Source organism: Cetorhinus maximus, chromosome 18 (genome assembly GCF_964194155.1).
Source record: "Cetorhinus maximus chromosome 18, sCetMax3.hap1.1, whole genome shotgun sequence".
NCBI classification, from domain to species: Eukaryota; Metazoa; Chordata; class Chondrichthyes; order Lamniformes; family Cetorhinidae; genus Cetorhinus; species Cetorhinus maximus.
Window position 1 is genome coordinate 89,044,720 of NC_135896.1, and position 22,380 is coordinate 89,067,099.

Consider the following 22,380-nt stretch of genomic DNA (forward strand, 5'->3'; position numbering starts at 1 on the left):
CGCCCGCCCCTTCTCGATGGTTCTCCAGCCGGCTTTCACACTGGGTGGGCCTTAATTGGCCTGCCAGCGTCAAATCGCCTTCCAACCTCGACTGCGGGTGGTGGTCAGCTTCTGCCCAACGAGGTCAAAATTCTGCCCCTAAAGTTGAAGAGAGACCCCCGGACCCATAAATATGTGGATAATTATAACCTAGCTGATAATTTAAAAGGCTACCTAGAGGAGGGCAATATCTCCTGATAGTTGTCTTCCTTGTGGGGAAAAGTGGTTTAGTTGCTCAGGCCCAAAACAAGTGTCTGTGGGAAGTGGCTATTTTAAACTCAACTGAGGGTAATTATTGAGGGAGTGCAATGGTGACATGGCTGCGACCCAGGAAGGCAGATCCATGCAGGAGGTGAGGATGGCAGGATAGTCAGCCCCGCGTTTCTCTGACGAGTGCCTCGCTGCCCTCCTGGAGGAGGTGGCTGCCAGAAGGGACGCCCTTGTGGGAGGAGGAGGCCACTGCACATCACAAACAGGGCACGAGACGAGGTGGCAGCCCGTGAGAGCAGCCGTGACGTGGTGCGGCGCACCTGGCTCCAGTGTCGGATGTGCTTCAATGACCTGCTGTGCTCAGGAAGGGTGAGTACTGTGTTGGCATGGGTCAGTGTGCTGAAGTGTTTTGGGCTGGCCATCCCCTGTGGACCTCTGGGGTTTTACAGCATGAGCGCCAATGGTCAATGACACTGGAGTTGGCCAAGGGGGTGAGGCCTGGTTGCTTGGACTGAGCGCCTTGTGGCTCGAGGGCCATGACTCCGATGTGCCCTGCGAGGCATTCCTCTGTTGGGCTTGGCCAGGCTGCAATGGCGCTGCAGGTAGAGAGTTGACTAATCAATGTTCCTCTGTTCTTTCAGGAGAAGGCATCACATAACAGTATTGAGAGGTCACCGACTGATGGGGTCCCCCACACCTCCTCATCCTCTCCCGTTATGAATGGGACGCCTTAGAGCTTGAGAGGCGCCATGCACCTCAGTCAACTGGCCACGGTGAGGTTGGGGTGTCAGGCGAAGGTAAGAGCGCAGTGCACTGAGGTGAGAATTTTGGCTTGTGCAACCATTCTAGTGTAGTCTCTTTGTTTATGTGAGCCTCAAGCCTGGAGTCCCCATTGATAGTCGAAAGACGAGGGCACCATGATGCAGGTCTCTATTGTCTCACCAGGGTACCTGGCATGAACAGTGACAGTGTGATGACTTTAACTAATGATATGTCCTTCTCCCTTTTAGGTTCAGCAGCAGGCGTTTGCACTCAGGACCCTGAAGGGCCACCCCTGACCCTGGAGGACCACCATGGCCCCCACGTACCTGCATCACACCCGCTCTCTGAAGCAGGCACCTCTACAGATACCAGCACCTCGGTGGGCATTAGATCAGTATCTAGTATCTCAATTAACATTGGTGAGGGCACTTCACACTCCTTTGAGGTGCAGGCGGAGGCAGAGAGTGCCCAGGGCACGGGCAGTTGGGGGACTGCTGATGACCAGGACGATGCTCAGTCGAAGGCTGATGATGGGCCTCTGGAGTCGTCCATTAGGCGGCAGGAACTGGATGTCCAGCGGGGTGTGCGGAAGGATTGGGTGGAGATCCATGAGGGTATGTGTGCCAAGGTCTCCATTTTGGAGGAGTCCCTGCAGAGCATGAGCACTATGTTGACCATCATGGCCTAGCGCACTGCCTCCTTCATGGAGACAGTGGTGACTCTCATGGACAGGCTGCTCCAGGAACAGAATCAGGGGTTCCTGGGGCTGCACTCGGACTTGCAGCCCAAACACAGGCACTGACCTCTGCTGGTCAGTGTCCGTGTGCGAGATGGATTGGGCACCCACTATCCCAGCTAGGTGCCCGTCCATTAATGGTGAGCAGGGAGGTCCAGAGTGACCTCACATTGGCGCAGGAGCTGCCTGTTGTCTCTGCAGGCTCCTCTCAGGGCGCCCTGGGTGACGGCAGCAGCTCCTCCGCCCCTCTGCCAGTGAACATGGCATGTGATGAGGCTACAGCGACTGAGGAGATGCCAGCCGTGGCACAGGCTGCTCCCTCCCAGGCTGGGCCACCATGGGCTCCACTGGCCAGAGGACAACCGACAAGGTCATCAAGGCCAACCAGACAACAGGCTGACTCCAATGTCGGTGCCATAAATGTAAGTTTAAAGCACCTTAAGCACATGAGGGGCTGGTCACGGGTAATGTTTTATTCCCCCATTTAGCTTTTCATTTTTTAATGGTGGGCTACAAACACCGGATATTGTTCAGTTCAACAATGTGAGTTCCAACATTAAATGCCATTTGATTTTGTGTTATTGGCCTGAGTATGCTTCATTTGTTCTGTAGGTGCAGGGTAGGCTAGTATTTAATGCTGGACGTAGGTGTCATGAAACTTTATTGCACAGGCACTGAGTGTATCTTGGGGGCCAAATGGGTCCCTTCTGGGATCTAGGATGGAGGCAGCAGCCTGGCATGAGGTGGTAGTTCTTATTTGGTAACCTAGCTGAAGGAGCATTGGATGAATGCGTCCCTGGTGTCCCTGCTTCCCTGGAGGTTACCGAGGACTGGCTCCATGCCCTCAGCATTCTCCTCACCGTGCTCACCTTTGGACTCACTACTGGACCCATCGTCTGTTGCCTGTGGAGCTGCGCCAACATCCTCTTCCTCCACTGGGTTCTCTCCTTGCCAGTGCCAGATTGTGGAGGACGTAGCTCACAACCACTATCAGTGATACCCGCTCTAGGGGGTATTGCAGTGCGCCCCCTGAATGGTCCAGGCATCGGAAGCACATCTTGAGAAGACCAATGGTCCTCTCTACCACCGCCCTTGTGGAGGCGTGGCTCCTATTGTACTGCTGCTCTGCCGCTGTCCTTGGGTGGCGGAGACGCATCATGAGCCACCATTTCAATGGATAGCCCTTGTCACCCATCAGCCATCCAACCAGTCGGGCTGGAGCGCTGAAGAGACTCGGCACCTGGGAGTGTCTCAGGATGTACGCGTCATAGGAGCTGCCAGGGTACCTTGCACAGACTTGCAGCATCTGCATCTTGTGATCACACACAATCTGCACATTCATGGAGTGGAATCCTTTCCTGTTGAAGAAGGCACTGGACTCACCCGCTGGCATCTTGATGGTCACATGTGTGCAGTTGATGGCACCCTGGAAGCGGGGGAACCCAGCAATTGCTGCAAAGCCTCTGACTCGCTCTGCTTGGCTGGCCTCGTCCATATGGAAATGAATGAAAGTCAATGCACACCTGAATAGAGCTTCTGTCACCAGTTTGACACAGCAACTGTGGACAGCTGATTGGGAGGATCCACACAGATCCCTCACTGATCACTGGAAAGAGCCGGAGGCATAGAAGTTGAGGGCCGCTGTGACCTTCAGAACCACTGGCATGGGGTGTCCACCCACATAGTCGGAGCTGATCTCAGGCCCGATCATCTGACAAATGGAGTTCACTGTTTCCCTGGAGAGGCGGAGCCTCCTTCGGCATTGTACCTCAGACACAGCTGCATCGCTGCCTGTAAATCCTGGCAGCAGGATAGTGCCATCTTCTGCGACCCCTTTAGCTTTGGACTACCAGCTGGCCCTGTGCCCCTTGTGCCTGTGCCTCTCCTCCCACAGGTCCCTCCCCTGGAAGCTGCATTGGCACACCTGGCCTCCTCTGCCTTCTGCCCCTCTGCTCCTTCTCAGAGGAGGCGCCTCCAGTGGAGACCATAATCCCTATTACCAGGGTAACGGAAGGCTGCCTGATACCTGGAAGGGCCGACACAGTCTGAATCCTCTGGGGGCCTGGAAGACACCAATGAGTCCTGGAATGAAGCATAGAAATGCTCAGAATGAAGTTCGGAACCGAGATGAAGCTGTCCAGTTCAAGTAAGCAACCAGCAGCACACGGTCTCCAAAACCCCTCATTACTCACATTGACAAGGCTGCTGACCCTTCTTATCCTGCCCTTGGATGAGCTTTTCCAAATTGTGGGCTGCCTGCCTGCCTGTTTTGCCCGTGCGATGGGCAAGAAGTGACACGGTCAATGTTAAATCGCTGACAATTGGGGTGTCAAGGACCTTACCTGACCCTTAATTAATGGTGAGCGCAGCTCCTGCACACACAAGCCGAGTGAAATATCGCGCGAGTGCGCGTTGATGTTGGGATGCTCACCTGACGTCACCGCGCATCATTTTACCCTCGTGCGGGTCAGGCGCGCGCCTGCCAATGAGGTCAAAATTCTGGCCTGGGGATTTACAGAGAGGAGGTTCTTAAGCTGCTTATAGAAAACTACATGAGACTTTATATTTTACTAACTTACTTACAAGTTTATTAAAAAACCGTTTAACATGCAAAAGTGGGTAAGTACATCGCAGCTTTAAAGACTATAGAAAGATGGAAAATATGATCTTAGTTCTAATATAGAATCCAGTAAAAGAGACATTAAAAATAATGTTACAGACTAAAAAACTCTCTCAAGGTAACCACCAAATATTTAAAGCAAAGTGTTACCTTAAATCCCCAAGTAGCGTTGGCTGCCTGAATAGTAGGACACAAAGACTGTTTGTTTAAATTGTCCAACTCTATGACAGGCTGAGAAGCATTGGTTTAATGCTTCCCTTTATATCCTTCTTCAATACTTCTGCTTTTCTGGAGAAAAGCCTATATCTTTTATACCCCTCCAAACTGAACTACATCATCCCTAGTACCTATGGGTGCTGCCTCCTTGTTTAAACTCCTCCCTTTTGATTATCCTTTTTAATTCACCAATATTTAATTGTTGAGGACAGCCTTATTATGTGAACATTGTGAGAATTTATCCGGTCAATACGTATTTGTAATATATTCTAATATTAATCCTAATTAATTTCACTTGGCTTCTATATTTTCATAGAGTGATTTTAAACTTTAACACAGAAATAGTGATTCTTAAAGTTGTTTTTTTTTTAAGTTTCTTCTTTTAGGTCAGTTAAAGGTTGCCTTCTCATAGCAACTGTCTTTTGTACAAGGTGTCTGATAATATTCAATTCTGACAGTTTGAAGCCCACTAGTCTTTCATAGTATCCTGAGCTAAATTTTAAGAATTCCTTCTTAATAGGTAATGACGCCAAATCCCAGACTGACCTACCATTAGTGTGTGTTACCCACCTTTTTAAAAATTCCTTTGGAAATGAATAGGCCATTTAAATTGTGAAAGGATAGTCCTTAATGTTACCTGTTTCCAAAAAAGACAGGAGCGCTAGAATTCCAGTGGATGCTACAAACATGAAGTAAAGTTGTCTGTCTTTAATTAAATTCAAAGCTGCCCCTGTATGTGGAGAAAGGCTTCTGGGTAAAATGGTTGTCTCAAGCCATTTTGCTATCTGTAACCATTTGTTCAATCCTAAAGTATAACGTCCTAATTATATATGAATTGTACCTAATATTTATAGTCTACCTATCCCTGTAATTTGTGACACACTTTCCCAAGAACCCAGACGTGAACCAGGTGAAAAGACAAGAGTATCTTATGATCACTTGGCAGCTGTCACACTAAGATAACTCTGAATGACAAAAAGCTAAAATGGATTTCGAGGAAGTTCATCAGCATCTGGAAAAAGGAAATGGCAGGTTAGCTTTTCTGAAACCACAGCTCATGTTTTTCACTGTAATGCACCTGGTTAGACAGCCACTCATGCATTGGCAGTGCAAAATTTTTCCCTATATGCATTCCCAGCATGCACCAGCAGTGGTGAAGTGGAAAAGCTTGGCTAATTTTCCAGAACCAGTTCTGTTGTTACAATCTCCGTCTGAAGCAGCGGCCAGTTTTATTCCCCACCCCCCCGATACTGTTGTGTATTGTCGTGTTCAACTGTTCTGTATTTGATTAGGGAGCCTGTTTACTACTGATGCTCACTGTGCTGGTTGGTTAAGCTTGGGTGTGGACTCAGAGAAAAGTAAACAAACTTAGAAACAGCTGGAAACCAAAGCCGGAGCATGGGGCTGGATTTTCCACTCCCGTTTGTGACAAGTGGGAGCGGAAAATCTCATGAGATCGCAAAAATTGATTTTATGCAGGCTTAAAACCAGTTTGCGATTCTCCTCTCCTGCCGTCAATGGCGGGTCGCGTTTCCCAGTGGTGAAATTCGGGAATGTCGTTTCCCGATATTTGCATGTAATTATAGCCCCTGTTCGCCGGAATCATACCCCCAAGCTGGATCACGAGGCCATGTCGGCTTGCAGTCGTGCCGACGTGTTTCACAACAGTACATAGGCAACATGCACCTGGCTTGGTGAAGGGGGGAAGTGGCCTTCGGCAAGTGTGAAGGCTTCAGGGCTGGAGAAGGTGGGGATTCCCAGGGCGTGTTTGGGGGCGCATGTTTAATGGTGCAAGTAGCCTCATGATGTTGAGGGCTGAGGTGGGCACAGGATATAGGCACCCTGCCTCAGAATGTCCCTGGGCTAACTAATGAATATGCACCACAAGAACAATGGGATTAAGGGATACAGGGGGAGGACTAAGAGGTCTACAAGGGAGAGTAATCTTAACATTAATTTCCTTGGTGACGAAGCCAGGGGGCGGTAGGGGGGGTGGTTTCTATACTCGCTCAGGGAGGGTCCAAGCTGATCTGGCAGTGAGAGCTCACCTCCACCACCTTCTTCCTACCTGTCGCGATTGAGCAGATAATAGTGTATGATGGAAACAAAACTGCTGGGGGTCTGCAGGCGCCTTGGATGTCAGCTGACTGCACTGGCGGGGACGGGGGGGCGGGGTGGCTACGATTAAAGGGCCACCCAGCTGAACTGTGCATTCCCACGTGAGCAGACAGGCACAGCTGAGAGATGTTAGTGGTCTCTCAATGACATTGCAGGGAATCACCAAAGTGAAGCAATGATGCGCATTCATGCAACACTAATCGTGCAAAGTGGCAGTAATTGAGCTCCTAGGGTTTACCCTTTGCTGGCAGTGTGGCATTGCAGTTATGAAGTTACATACAATTGGGCACCTTGCTAAGCTTTTGAAGCGTGTTGCAATAGTGGCGCCGGATGGTTCCCAGAGGACAAGCGTCAGGCCGCCCTCAACATATTGCATAACCTGTTTAAAAATTGACGATCATGTGTACTCCAGACACTGTAGTAGTACAGTGCTGTGTATGAGGATGCCAGTGCCTGGGCTGAAAGCAGCACATCCAGGCACCTGGCCAAAGCAATCTCATAGCAGTTGCTCTTAGGGGGAGGGGGAGTATTATGGTATGCAAACCGCATTGTAGATCGTTTCCATGGTGAGTAGTTGGCAACATAGGAACCAGGGCTGTGAACCCAAAATTGCTCAACAGCCATTGACAGGAAGGTTAGTAATGCAGACGAGTCCTGACTCTTGTCTGGTTCTCATTGAAACTGCAGAGAGGAGGCCACAGGACAATGGAGCCTGGAGTTATTGCTGCCTGCTTAATTGCAGACAGGAGTGAGAGAGAAGGAGAGGATTGTGGCAGAGGGGGCTGGCTCGCCAAAGGAAGGAGCAAAACCCTCAAGACCAAGGTCCAGCAGGGCTCCCTCCGGACGCAGAGGATGTGGAGGGCAGAAGCATCCCGCATAGGCGCCTCCCTAGAGCCAGGGTGTACCGACGTCTCCTGTCTTAACTGCAAGTGACCGAGAACCAGCGTCGCTGATGCCTCCGCATGCCCAGGGGTCTGGTAACTCACATTTGCCACATTCTCCATGAATTGGCATCACGTGGACTTGGAGGACATCCATTGCCAGTGGCTGTGAAAGTAACAGCCGCACTCAACTTCTACGCTACTGGCTCCTTCCAGGGCTCGGCGGGGGACCTCTGTGGGTTTTCTCAGGCATCCACACACAAATGCATATCTGGGGTCACAGATGCCCTTTTTTGCCACGGCCACAATTAAGTCGACTTCGATGGAGATCAAGCACGCCCGAGCTCTGGCCTTCGCAGAGATTCCTGGGTTCCCATAGGTGCAGGGTGTCACCGACTGCACTCATGTGGTTATCAAAGCTCCCTGGCAGCAAGCATTCCGATACATAAACAGGGCCGTAAGAAACAAATCCTGCAGCTTTGTTCCAGATATCCAGCAAGCGCTCACGGCTCATATATCTTTAGTAGATGGCAGATCATGGAGACCTTCAAGGGACCACGCAGGATCCAGGGCTGGCTCCTCAGGGACAAAGGGTACCCGGAAAGGACATGGTTGATGATGCCTATACGCCGGCCTCAGACTCCTGCAGAGAGAAGGTACAACGAGGTTCATGCTGCTACCCGGACATTGGTCGAGCACATCATAGGGATGCTGAATATGCAATTCAGATGAACCCAAAATTCAGGCGGAGCACTCCAGTACACTCCCCACAGGGTGTCACGGATCATCGCGGTTTGTTATGCGCTATACAACCTGGAACTGCAGTGGGGGAATGATTTGCCAGATGAGGGAGATGGAGGAGCTGCACGTCTCGTGCACAGGACAGATGAGGCAGCCTTCAATCAGACTAGGCTCTTTGAGGCGATCCATGTCCAGCAACGCGACTACGCATTCTGAGTAATGTCAATGATGCAACTGATGGGTGTGATTTGTGCCAAGGCAGCCCAGGAGGCTGGGCAGGTCTCAATCTATCTACAGATGAGTCAGTCCTCCCTGTCACCTTCTTCTCAATCCCACTGACATCCGGCACCCTCACTCAGGGATGGTGGTCTGCATTTTTTCTCACCTTACTATAGATGTGGACCACCTGAGGATGACGACATTCAAACAATTGCATGCCAGTCATTAACATGCCTCCTCTTTAACGCAAACATTGTGCCCTCATGGGCAGCGCTGGCGAATCGAAAAGTCTCTGACACCATGAAGCTCTTAGCATCACACATAGTTTCCAATATAGAGCACATTTAAGCTTCAGCACTTTATTGCTCATACCCCATTTCTCCCATCTACATTGTTCCAAGGTATGACTGGCAGTTCCCGATCATGCTCGATGGATCCATGGTCCACCACATGTGAATTAATGTTTGTGGCCACGGCCAGTGGTCAGGTGAGGGGCTGCACAGCGCTGCATCCGTGCATTGAAACAAGAGCTGTGTGCCCACTACACAGACAACTACACGGCCTGTAGGTTCAAGTGCCAGGACACTAGTTTGGCTGAGAAGGTCAGAGTCTCGTAGACTTAAGGTGGCAAGGTGCTCGCACTTATTGGTCAGCTTATTAGATGTGAAGTCAGAAAGTTGTAAGTGCGGCTCCCAGACAGGAATGCCCAGTTCCTTAACGTATGGCCTGATAGCATGGAAGCCCTGGCAGGTGACAGAGTGCATAGAGTTCCAGGACATATCAACCTTCTCCATGTGTCCTTCTACACCACACCTTCACTTTTCAATCATGCACACACAAGGGAGAACACCTCTGCCCCCATGTCACACAGCTAGAGCGAAAATGAGACCACACTGCAAAGCATGCGAATGACGTGCCTTCCACAAGCACAGATGTCAATATGGACCAGACATCACTGATGCCGTAATTGATATGAAAATGACCAGATACTGCGGTGAAATGTAAGCAAGCTACACATACGATATGCCCATGATAGCGACAATTGCAATAAGTGGTGGGAGGAACCATGATGTGTCACCTGATTGACTACAACACAGCTCTTAATGAAAATGAGGCAAACACAAGAGGAGACGTGGAATGGGTCATATTCTATTTACAGCATGCATGTTATATACATGCTGTGGATACCCATGCCTCCATTGTACTCCTAATATTTGGTACGTTTCCTAGCCCGACCGATATGTCTTGGTGCTTCCCCAACATCCACAATGGAAGCGAAGGCAGCCTGCTGACTGCTACGCACTGTTGTCTGTGTTTGAACTTTGTGGGTGTCCTCTGGTGGGCCGAGACCTGGAGGGCCCCGGCCTGCTTCAGGTGTCCTGATGTGGGGCAGGTGCACCTTCCTCGGCCTGTGGAGCTGGAGCTGATGGGGTCACAGGGAGAGAGGAATTGGATCGGTGTGACACTCCTGGAGTCAACTGGGTGTGTGGTTCCATGGTGTTCAGCTGCTGGCCCTCCTCCCTATGGGTGTCTGAAGGACCCTGGCTGACTTCTTGAGGAGAAGGGGCAGCTGGAGTGTGATCGAGCTGCCCTGCACCCCTCTGGTTTTGATATTGTTGGAGGCCAACTATGGCTTCAGCAATGGAGTTCAGCCTGCAAAGCAGTGCAAGACTGATGTCCTGGACCAAGGTCTCCACTGTGGCTGCCATTGTGCCAGTGTTGACCTGAGTCCATTGGCATGAAGGCATGATCACCTCGGACTGAATGTGGTCAGACTCTTCCATCGACGGTTGCAATCTGAGGAGCGCAGTTCACATCCCTTCCTGATGTTCCCCTGTTTGTCACTACAGCTCCAGCAACTGATTTAGGACCAAGTCCAGAGGCTTGTCATTGGACTCGGACTCAGCAGAATCGTGGCCTCCAGCAGTTTCCTGGGTGCCGGCGACCTTGGATGTCCCTGCCTCTGCTGCTTTGGGCCAGATTGTGTGCTGTGCTTACCATGTTGTGATCCCGGGCCTGTGTACATCTAGGTCCCACCGAGGCGTGTGTATCTGTGCTAGTGGGGGGTGTGAGTGAGCGCTGTGACAGATCTTCTATGGTGCTGTCCTCAGGGTCCTCATCTGAGGTGCTCTCGGGGCTGGGGCCGGGGTCCTGGTTGCCTGAGGGTGTCGGGTGCATGGCAGATATGCCTTGGAGAGAAAGTGGAGATTATTAGTGCATGGCAGCCAAGTAACACACAGAACAATGCACCCAGAGTAGTGTTGACAGAGGGATGATCTGGTTCAAGATCCTCACGTGGGTGCTTGCCGCTGACCTCACCGTTGCCACAGGAGCGGTCAACATCATTTGTGGCCAGCATGATGGCTCCGTTCTCAAAGTCGCTAAGGACCTTGAATTTCCCCCCCCCACCGGTCTGGGACCTCTCCCTTTTATTGTGCGCAATCTTGTCCTGCATAAAGACCAATGGAGGGGATGTAAACAATATGTGTGGCAGGGCAGGTGAGAAGGATGACTGGCATTTGTGGGTAGTTTGTGGTGTGATGGACGGAACGAGGACAGGATCAGCAGAGGGGATGAGGCCAGATGGAGATGTGAGGGCGTCCATTAGAGAGTGAGTGGTGATGTCCATTGAGCTGGCAGTGAGTGAGCTCCCTGTGAATGTGTGATAGCCTTGTGAGCGTGAGTTTAGAGTGATTAGATTGTTGACTTACCCTGGTGGAATGGATGAGACCATTCAACCTCTACACTGAATGGCCGAGCCCTTCTGGGCAGTGCTTGCATTGACCTCTGCTGCCACCGCCACCCATGCTGGATTGATGATGTTGCTGCCCCTCCTGCGGCCAGAGCAGGGCTAGAGGAAATTGTGACGGGCCACTACGGCTTCCAGCAAGCACTCCAGTGACACCACTAAACCTGGGAGCAGCACTCTTCTTAGGTTTTGCGACCATCTCTTCAATGGAGCTGTCCTGGGCTGCAAGCATTGAGAACTGTGAGCGCAGTGGCCGTTTAAATATGGCGCTCTGAATGAGGAAGTGGTGATGTCTCATTGGGGCAGACGAACCAGAGGCTGACTGCTGGCAATCTGGTAGATTTCGTGTGGATACATAACTAATGAGGCGAGATAAGGGCAATACAGTGTGAAACCCTACCATTGTGGCCAGCGGGACAAATGCCAATTTCCACGCCCACTGCTGCACTAAGTGCTTTTCAGGGAAAATTCTGCCCCATGGAGCAGACATTTTAAAGCACTGTGAATAAAACCTGTTGCACACATAGAAACTAGTGTCACATCTGGGAAGATCTAAGATATAAAATACATAACTTGTATTTCCAACAATTTCCCATTTCTAGCATTTTGCAGCCATTAAGGAAATAACTGTCTCAAGGGAGGCATGTGTTAAATGTCAGGGTTTAGCAATCTGTACATTAAGGATGTCCACAGGAATGCATTAAGGCCTATTTAATTCTACAAAATAAAACACCACTTCTGGGATATGATGCTGGGTCTAACATATTGGAATCAAATTGCAATGCTTTTGAGCAAATAGGTGATTGAAATTTAAACCCAACTGTCCAGTGAAAAGTGAAAACTTGACCACCAAGAAGGTACAGTTAAAATCTCTCTTAGATCCGTTACCAGACCAGGTAGAATAGTACAAAATTGGGAAATCTCAGCATAAGAACTGCTCTTTGCACAATCTTAAACCACCTTTGGGCAAAATTAATCTTGTTGAAAGACCTTTGCAATTACATGAAGTAGCAAATGGAAGCGCAAAAATATAGCATTAATTGTTTGCCAGTCAAAATTTCCTGATGTGCAATGATGCAAACTTCCTCCAAAACTAGCATATACTTGGAAAGTTGTTCAGCTGCACTCTGTAATCAGTTTTTGAATTGATTCTCTCATTTCTCACGGAGCTCGTGTTTATATGGCAGTCTCTCTATAGCAGCCAGTTTGCTGCCGAATTCTACCCGCCTGTTGGAATTCACTATTGGCAATTAAGCGTCAGTGTCTGTCTATTTTGGAATTTCTTACATGCCTTCAATTGTACTTATTGACTTGAAAAATGGATTGCAGCATAAGGCAGATCTTCTCAGATCAGTCGTATCCTCCCACAGGATTCTCCTCAGAATACTTTAGCTCCATTCCCTTAGCTTCTGTTAAAGTACTTTTGCCTGAACATCCATAAATTGATAACTGGCCAAAGGTGGTGTCCAACTCATGTGCTTTACTGCCCAAAGTAATAAAACACTGCAAATCAGATGTCATTGAGAAGCTAATGAGTAACAAAATGTTTACACTCCCAAACCTTAGTTGAGGTTTAAAAAATAATCAGACTTAACACCAGGCTTTTGCAACTGTCACCACGTCACTTTTTGCACAAATATTTTCACATTCTATTACCAAGCAATTGTGTGTAAATGGAACTTGGCTTATTTCTTTATAACTTTGTCCTTTACACAAAGTGCTTCCTCAGCTTACAACAGTATGATTTATTTGGTCTCGCTTGACTCTGGGCCAGAACATTGTGAATTTCAGGATCCATACCAGACGTTGGAGGATATAAGATTAGGGAGTGTTACATTGTCATAAGTTTTACAAGGCAGAGTCTCTCCTTGATGTTAATAGGCAGAGTCACAGCACTCATAAGCAGACTGAATCCTTTATGCATTGAACCTGTACCCATTTGGCACACCACAGGTGGAATTTTAACCATGGTGCGCCATTCCTGATGGTAGAATGCGAAGTGTGCGCCACTCATGCTCTCTTGCTTTTTACTGGTTCCCATGTGATTCTAATTAAAACTTAAAGTGCCAGCAGTGTGCACGAGAGACACATGCGATCATGCGGATGGGGAAGCTTTTCAGTGGTGAAACTCGCCATCATACGGGCGGGCTAAGAAAGAACCTCCTGGACAAACAGGGAGGCTCATCTATATTAGAAGCTACAGAGTCAGTGATCCCTGAACCACAGTCCAATGAAGAGGGCAGCTTTAACAGCAAGTCATATTTTAGGGTGACCAGTATGTTGGTATCCATAGTGCCTGAGAAAGAGAAAATACAATGACATAAGTCACATTTTGCAGCATCACTGAAGTTTTCCAGCACTGGTCTGCATTTCTGAAGTTGAGAGAGGTAGAACTTTGTGCACAGTAACATGTCCCTAATACATATTTATTACGTAAATCAAACTTTATTTTTTTTCTGCTCACTTAAAAATGGACTTTGCTGACCAAAATATGACTGCTACAGGTCACATGATTCACTGTTATTGAAATTTCGAAAAGCAGTTACAAGGACAAAAGAGTTCCACCCTTATCCTTGTGGAGTCTCGCACGTCATTGTAAGAACACATTATAATCCAAAGGAGCAGCAGACAATTTGTCTCCCATGTATCTTGGACAATAACAAAGGGAGAGCCATCAAAACTCATTATACCTGCAGAGGCCGAAACACCACCATCTATCCACAATGGATTTTGGCCAGAAGCACAGAAATGGCTTCTTAAGCTGCAGTTAACTCATTAATGTGCAACATACATAACCAAGCTTCTAGCCTTTGACAGCTTATAATTTTACATTTCTAGCTTCACAAGGCAGTTTGATGATTTAACTCCAACCTGCAAACATCAAAAGACAGGACTCCAAGCTGACAAATCAGCCTGCTACAAGTCTGAGTTTCTTTGAATCTTGTTTATCTGGAAGTCACTGGTCATCGCCTGCCTAGCAGACCAAGGCACAGAATATCAACCTCACCTCATGGCACTGCCATCATCTTTAACGAAATTCTGCACTTTTGCCTTCAGCCAGGAACCTGCCTGAATTGGACCTTTTCTGTGAGAGAACCCCCATCTCGATTTGGACTTTCTGGACTCTGGAAATCACATGAACTGACATCTATTTCGGTGGTTCTTTTTACTGTTAAGGTATTCATTCTGGTAAAATCCCCTCTTTTCTATCCCCCTTACTGTATGTAGATATATATATATATGTATATATATACATATATGCGTGTGTGTGTGTGTGTGTGTGTGTATGTGTGTGTGTGCATGCATGTGCGCGCACGTGTGAGGAGTTGTGATCATTCCCTGGGTTTGAATGTGTGAATAAACTAAACTTCTGATTTAATCGGAAGAGAGTTTGCTGCTAGCCATTTAAAAAAATTGACTACACAATCAAAGGCCAGGGTTTTCTGCGCATGACTGTGGCATGATCAGAAAATCTCGTGAAAAGGCCCTAGTCATGTTTGCCGGCAACGTAAACCCAGGACGCGACTGTCCCCTCCCCTGTCATTGGCGGGCCGCGTTTCTCACATCGAACATCGGAAACTTAACTTTAATAAATTTGCATCTCATTATTGTGCCGGAATCACCCTCCCATGTCAAAAGGGGGTGAATCCCACTTTGGCGTGATTTTAGAATGGTGTGATTTACAACTGCCTTTAAAAGGCATGCACCTGGTGACCTGGAATTCGGGGGGAAATCAGAGGTGAGTGCACACAACTTAGTACAGTTCTTGCAAGGATCCCAATGCAATGAGGTGGCTCTGTGTATTTGGGAGGTGGGGGAGGTGGCCACAGGCAAGTCTCCACAGCAGCTTCTTTGTGGCTGGCTTGTGGTTCTGGGGCTAGGGCAACAATGCAAGGGCGGGGTCATGGCAGCACAGACTGATGGTTGTATAATAAGGTGGAAACGGCCAGGCAAATGGAAAAACATGTCAAAGATGAGCACCCTTCTGCAGCGGAGACCATTTGGCTTGAGCTCAATTGACATGCTTGGGGTCAGGCTAGTCAAGCAAATGTGCCCACTCAAGCAGCACTAATTCCTGAAAGTGCCAATGGTTGCTCCTCTTTTAACCATTCGCGCGCAGACTTCAAAATCGAATGAGTGCTATAGTACTACAGAGCCATTGGGCACCTACGCAAGCTTGAGGATCCCCTTGGGAAAGGTGGCCATAGAACACTGATGGAGGGGTGCGCTCCTAATTCCTTGCATTATGCTTAAGTAGACATTGAAAAGTCACCCTCATGGTCCAAGCAAACAGCAAAGCTTGGAGTGTGGTTTAGGACAATGCTTGCACCTGAGATGAGGGTTCAGGATGCAATCAAGTGGCTGAAGATGTCGCCACTCAGTCATGTGCTGTGGGGCGGTGGTGGGTGGGGTTTTGGTCAACCATCATGTGCACTAAACACTGGGCATCCATGTGGTGGCCAGGACTCATCGGCATGCGTTAAGGGACCTTGAGAGGCAGCTGCAGGCGATGACTTGACCAAGAGTAGTCCTTAGGAGACAATTGCTGACCCTCATGACTCTCTCTTTGATACTGCAGTGAGGAGGCCATCAGGAAGATGGAGCCTGGTTATCTCGCAGTCTGCTTCACTGCTTATAGAAGACAGAAGATGGAGAAGGATGCGACAGAAGCACCTGGCTTGCCAAAGGGAGGAGCAGAACCCTGAAGACCAAGGGGTGGCAGGGCCTCCTCCGCATGCAGAGGATGAACCCCACAGAGCCGTTGTTCATAGGCGCATCACTATCCCAAGGTCTATAGATGGTGCATGTGCTACCTATAGATGAGCAAGAAACAATGGCGCCAATGATTGCGCATATCAAAGGAACTGGTCACTTACATATGCCACCTTCTGCAGGATTTGGCACCACGGGGACTTGGAGGGTATCCACTATCGGTGACAGTAAAGATGACCACCACACTTAATTTCTATGGTAATGGCTCCTTCCAGGGCTCCACTGGGGACCTGTGCAGGATCTTGCAAGCCTCCACTTACAAATATATCCAGGAGGTCATGGGCTCCATTTTTGCCAAGGCACACAACTTTGTCAGCTTCGACAGAGATCAGGCAAGCCAGGAAGCAAGAATGGTGGGATTTCCTGAGATTTCCAGCTTACCCACAGGTGCAAGGTGCCATCGACATTGCCGATTTCCCTGCCCGCTTTCGCACTTTGCCGATTTCCCAGAAAAATCTCAGCCAAAGAGTTTTTGGAATAAGCGCCACAGCCTATTTTTTAAAACAAAAACACCTCTGCCTACGGACAAACGGCGAGAGAATAAAAGAGCTCAGCTTTGCCTCTCTCTCCTGTCTGTAACAACAGGTTAATGGATCCAACTTCAGGTTTGAATCAGGGGAACTGTTTCAGTTTAAACCTAATCAGTGCCAGTGAATGAAAGAACCAGAACCTCCAGTAGTCAAAGAAGAGGAGAGGGAAGGGATAAAACACCAAAAGATGCAGCAGATTAATGAGATGGCAGTGTATTAAAGCATTGTGGCTATAGGCATAGTTATATCTTGGGAATTGATATCAACAGCAATAAGCAGAAGGCTGATGTGTAATAATCAATGCAGTCTTGGACATGTCACACACAATGTTATGGTTAACATCTTTGAAGCATGATCATTATGAAAGTTATAGCACCAAAAGATTCTATCGTTTACATAGTATTCCCAGCTTAGAATACAACATCAAATATGTTTGATTTTTCTAACTATGTATCAGATGATGGTTGTTTGCTGACTGATTATGATGATTGATTACTGAACATGACTATAACACTTTTTGCACTACAGTGAACTTCATTCATAGCAGATGTGATGAACCTGGACAAAAACTAAATGAACTATACAGTAATGGATGTTCTGTGCAAGCAAGGTTTGTCTGAACTTTTCCTCACTAAAATTAATTGTTGTTCACTTGAACTGAGTGCGCTCTAAACAACTTACAGACTGTCGGAGATACACACAGAAATGTTCGCACAAACCAATGTTTGTTTGTTGACATGTTACTGTTGGTGTTAGAGTCCACTTAGTAGCTTACACTCTTGTCAGGTTCTGCAGACCATTTCCCTTTGCTTAGAATACATGATCCATTGAGCAACGTGTGAAAGAACAATCTACCTGAATGGCTTTCAATTGTTCCAAGGAGAATAATGATTTTGCGTAAGTGGCCAAAACATTTGACAAGCTTTTGGTTTAATGCAAAAATCACTTTTCTTCAGTCACACTGATAAAAGCTTGGATCAAATTGATTTGTCCTTCTGCTGGAGAGCTGGCCCAACTTAAAATGGAAGTGACAAAAAGTTAACATATTTTGCTCTATTAATGAATGAAGTAACAAATATTCAGACTTATTACTGCATGGATACATTTAAATCACTTCTTTAGTTTGAAGATGTTGTTCCTCACTGGTGGAATAATGATTAATCAGTCGATCTACCTCCCTCCACCCAGACACCAGTGCTCCGTGGGTGGTGCTGTGGTAGCTCCGATGTGTTGCTTCCCCAGCAAACAAAACCTGCAACATCTGGAATCAGAGGGAAATGATTATAGTAATCTGCGGGGGAGTGCACAGAGAAAACAGTTCTTAAATGTGCAAAATGATCGCTCACCAAAGAAAGAAAGAACTCACATTTATAAAGCATTTTTCACAAACTCAATATGCTTTAAAGCCAATGAAGTATTTTTGGAGAGTAGTCACTCTTGTATTGGAGGAAACATAGCAGCAAATTTGCATACAGCAAGGTCTCACATACAGCAGTGAAATGCATAACCAGATAATCTGTTTTAGTGATAAGACCATAAGATCATGGGCAGAATTTTGCCCTTGATGGGCGGGCGGGCCCCACCGGCTTGATGGCGGGCGGGCAGCCGATTGCCGCTGCCGAAATGGGCCCCGCTGCCATTTTAAGTGGGTGGGCCAATTAAGGCCTGCCCAGCGGGCCGCCCGGAGGGAAGCGCTATGCACTTCCTGTGTGGGCGGGGGGAGGGGGATTCCCCAGCTGCCAGAGTGCGCTCTTTCGCGCATGCACACGGAAGAGCGCACATCTTCCTGAGACTTAATGCAGCCTCAGGGAGATCGCTGACAGTGTTTGAAAGTTTAAAAATAGAAAAATAAAAAAATTATTAACATGTCCCCCTCATGTGACAATGTCACATGAAATGGGACATGTTAATAAATATCACAGAAACTTTATTAAAGTTTTTTAAAACCGACAAGAAACCTCATCCCGACAGTGGATGAGGTTTCATGTTTTTTCAGAAGCCCGCTGGGGCTCCTGGCCTGCCCGCCAACCTTAAGGTTGGACGGGCAGGGCCGTTAATTCATTTAATTATCCTGTCAATGGCTTCAATTGGCCATCGACAGGTCGGCGGGTAGACAGCTGATCGCGCTGTGTCCCCGCCTTCCTGAATATTTAAATGGGCCAGGATGATGTTGGGGGTTCCCCTTGACGTCATCCCTCATCATTTTCGCGTTGGTGAGTGGACCCCGCCCCCAGCTCACCGACGAAAAATGCTGCCCCATAAGACACAGGAGCAGACGTAGGCCGTTCAGCCCATCGAGTCTGCTCCACCATTCACTTTCCTGCCTTTCCCCCATAACTCTTGATTCCCTTACTGATTAAAAATCTGCTTATCTCAGCCTTGAATATACTTAACGACCCAACCCTTACAGCCCTCTGCAGTAAAGAATTCCGCAGGTTCACTAATCTCTGAGAGATTAAATTCCTCCTCATCTCTGTCTTAAATGAGCGACCCCTTACTCTGAGATTATGCCCTCTGGTCCTAGACTCTCCCACAAGGGGAAACAACCTTTCAGCATCTACCCTGTCAAGCCCCCTAAGAATCTTATATGTTTCAATAAGGTCGCCTCTCATTCTTCTAAACTCCAGTGAGTACAGGCCCAACCTACTCAGCTTCTCCTCATCAGAAAATCCTTGTTGGTTGAAGGGCAAACATTGGCCAAGGCTACAGGGAGAACTCTCTTGCTTTTTTTTGAATTGTACCATGAGATCTTTTATGTTCACCAAGAAGGATAGATGGGACCTCAGCTTAACATCTCATCCAAAAAAAATGACACTTCAAACAGTGCGACATTCTCTCAATACTGCACTGGTATGCCAGCCTAAATTTTGTGTGCACATCTCTAGAGTGGACAATGAACACATAATCTGTTGACAGAGTCAAACGCGCTATCATTGGGTTAAGGTGCAGGAAGATTTTTCTGCTGTTACTTTTCACTAAAAGCAATACAAAACTTCTTTGCAATGTCTTGGGGATCTAGCGGTATCCTCCATTTGAGAAAAATCTTATTTATTTTATCCAAGCATTGACATAGTAATTTTGGAAGTGAATATTATTAGAAGCTTTCAAAAATCAACTTTTACCTGAATTCCACAGATAAATTGTTAGTGGAAATTTGGAACTCTTGCCCCTAAAGAGCTGGTGAGGACGGGAGCCAATTGAAAATTTAAAAACGGAAATAGATAGATTTTAATTAGGCCAGGGTATTAAGAGCTACAGAACCAATGTGGTGTTAGACTTTTTCTCATTGACACATTTGTGTAATTAATACTGTGCATAAACTTGGTGAAGGAAAGTATTAATTTATTTGTATTATTGGCATGTTGTTAAGAAGTCTTTAAGATGGCATCTTTTTAAGTGCTAAAATGGTGCAATGCAGCTTTAAGGAGGATAAAACATTAGGAGCGAACTGAGGTTAGAGTGGGGATACATTTTCACATTTGGGCTCCAATGAGTCTAGCATTAGCAGTAGACAGAAGCAAAAACTGGGATACTGACTGGCCTGAGGGCTAGAATTGTAAGTAAAGGTTACAAGTTAAGGTCAGTTTGTTGTAGCTGAAGTCCTGAGCACTCTTCCCATTGGTCAAGAATTATAAATGTAGGGTATAGGAATTAAAAATATAAGCTAAGGTTAGAGTGTTGTAGGGAAGCCATGGACATTCTTCCCAATGGTCAAGAATTGCAAATATTTGGGTAGAAGTTATTAGTGGTGTTGACACAAGTGCACAATTTGAGCTGTTTGTTGCAAAAAACAGGGCATTAAAATATGACATTTGCCAGGGGACTTTGCATTTGTCATGGGATAGCATTTGTCAGAGGATACTTGTTAGAAGATACAGAGGACTCTTGTCAGAAGAGAAATTTAGGAAGTAGGGAATTTGCAGGGAAGTTAGCACTTGCCAGAGAGATTGCCAGTCGATACATAATTATCATGGGCTAGGAATTGTCATATGAACCCAGAAGTGAGGCTTAGGGATTGCAAATAAGAATCCAGAAGAGAGGTTAGGGATTTCTGTAAGAATCCAAAGGTGACTAAATTGTCATAGGCTAGGGTTACTGTAATTATCTCCAGTTTTGGAGTTTTCTGTAAGGAATCCAGTTCAGTATTAGAATCCAGTATTAGGGCTAAAACAATTGCCTTAAGGAAAGGCGAACAGTCTTTGTCAGGAAGCTACATTCAGCTTGAAAAAATAAAGAGAGAGGGAGAGCACTAAGTAGCAGCTGTGAAACATGCATCTATAGCAGCTAAGGTAGATTGGGAAATTAGAGTTGAAGCCTTAAAGCTGCAAATGGATTTTACATGTATCTTAGTGTTAAATTGACTAAGTTAGAACCTCGAAGAACATCGTGACGCAAGAGACCAGGCTCAAGGAACCAATAAGAAAAGGCCCCAGATGTCTCGGGATCCATGAGAAAGACAATGTATCGTGCCATGCCTTGACGAGTGGAATGTTAAGTATTAATCTTTGTTGTTCAATAAACTTTGTTGGTTTGCATTCTAAGTTAGTAATCGTCCTTTTTTTCAATGAGATTATTCCCCGACAAGAATTGTCTTACTCCGGGGTTTAGTATAGAGTCCAAATCCCAATAGTGGGTAGATGGAGTTAATTAATGGATCAGTCATAATCTAATTGAATCTAAGTTTGAGGGGCTGAATGGTCTACTCCTGTTCCTACGTTCCTATTTTTCTAGGTTGGTGGATAGGTTAAAAAATTATTTATGTCCATTTCTGATCTGCAAAAGACTAGATTTAACACTTATTCAATGTTCTGCCAATCATCTGCCTAAGTCACACAACTGATAGTGAAAATCCCCAAGGATATTCCCAGTGAGAGAAACTTTTTTTTTAGCTCCAACTTGCAAAAGCCAATTTTTGAATCACACTTACCTTGTTTTTCTAAAACGGTATAAAATCTAATATCAAAATTTTCCTTATTTGATGAACAATGAAAAATTTGCTTTCATTAAAAACCGTTCATTAAATTCCTATCTACGGTATTTTGGTGAGTCATTAATCTGTTTATTTAAATGAGTTAACAGTATGAAATACTGCAGACTGCGAATTTAGTGTAATTTAGTTAACTAGTTCATTAGGCATAGAGTATTGAGGGCATTAAACCATAACCATTTTATGTCCAAGTCACATATTGCACCAGCATCTCTAGGGACAAATGTATTGCTGCAGGGAATCTCTGCTGCTATCCTGTTGTTTTCAGACTGCTCAAGCACATATGATTTGGGGCAGAAACTGAACATTGCAAAATGTGCACTCAACCCCATCCCAGCCTTCCTGTGATTTAAACCTTGCCATTGAAATATGTTATGTATTGGATGGTCCAGTTAAATGTATTGCAGTTAATCATAAAACCTAGAACTATTTACCTTATCAAAATTGACCTCAAGAACAGTTCCGGTCCTAATGGTAGCATTAAAATATTTATTCGCAAGACAGAATTTGACTTGCCCCCTTTACAAAATGGGAATGCTACCTCCCTGGGGCATGAAGCCTATCCTTTGATACAGAATATTATTAAACTGGTTGCTTTCAGTTACCTTGCTAAGATGTCCATCCCCTCCTTCCTGTGGTAAGGGTTCAGCCAGTGTGTCAATCATATCTCCAGTTGAATTGATGGATATAAAGGAGTAAGAGCCCCGGGTGTAAGGGTTACTGAACCATTTTGTTACAAAAACATTTTTAGGCCATGGCACAGGTTTCCCTAGCAACAAAACCAGGGGTCATTATAAAC

The 22,380-nt window shown here is 46.7% G+C and overlaps 1 protein-coding gene across 2 annotated transcripts in view; it reads right to left on the reverse strand.

Annotated features, from left to right (window-relative positions):
* Window positions 1–16,793: 16,793 nt before the first annotated feature.
* LOC144693511 (peroxisomal N(1)-acetyl-spermine/spermidine oxidase-like) overlaps window positions 16,794–22,380 on the reverse strand; it is a 30,296-nt gene continuing 24,709 nt past the window's right edge. For both annotated transcript variants that reach the window (XM_078563358.1, XM_078563359.1), the window contains exons 7-8: window positions 22,187–22,350; window positions 16,794–17,855 (exon numbers count right to left, since the gene is read on the reverse strand). In XM_078563358.1, coding sequence (XP_078419484.1) covers window positions 17,700–17,855; window positions 22,187–22,350 — 320 coding nt within the window. In that variant the 3' untranslated portion in view covers window positions 16,794–17,699. The remainder of the gene's footprint in view (window positions 17,856–22,186; window positions 22,351–22,380) is intronic.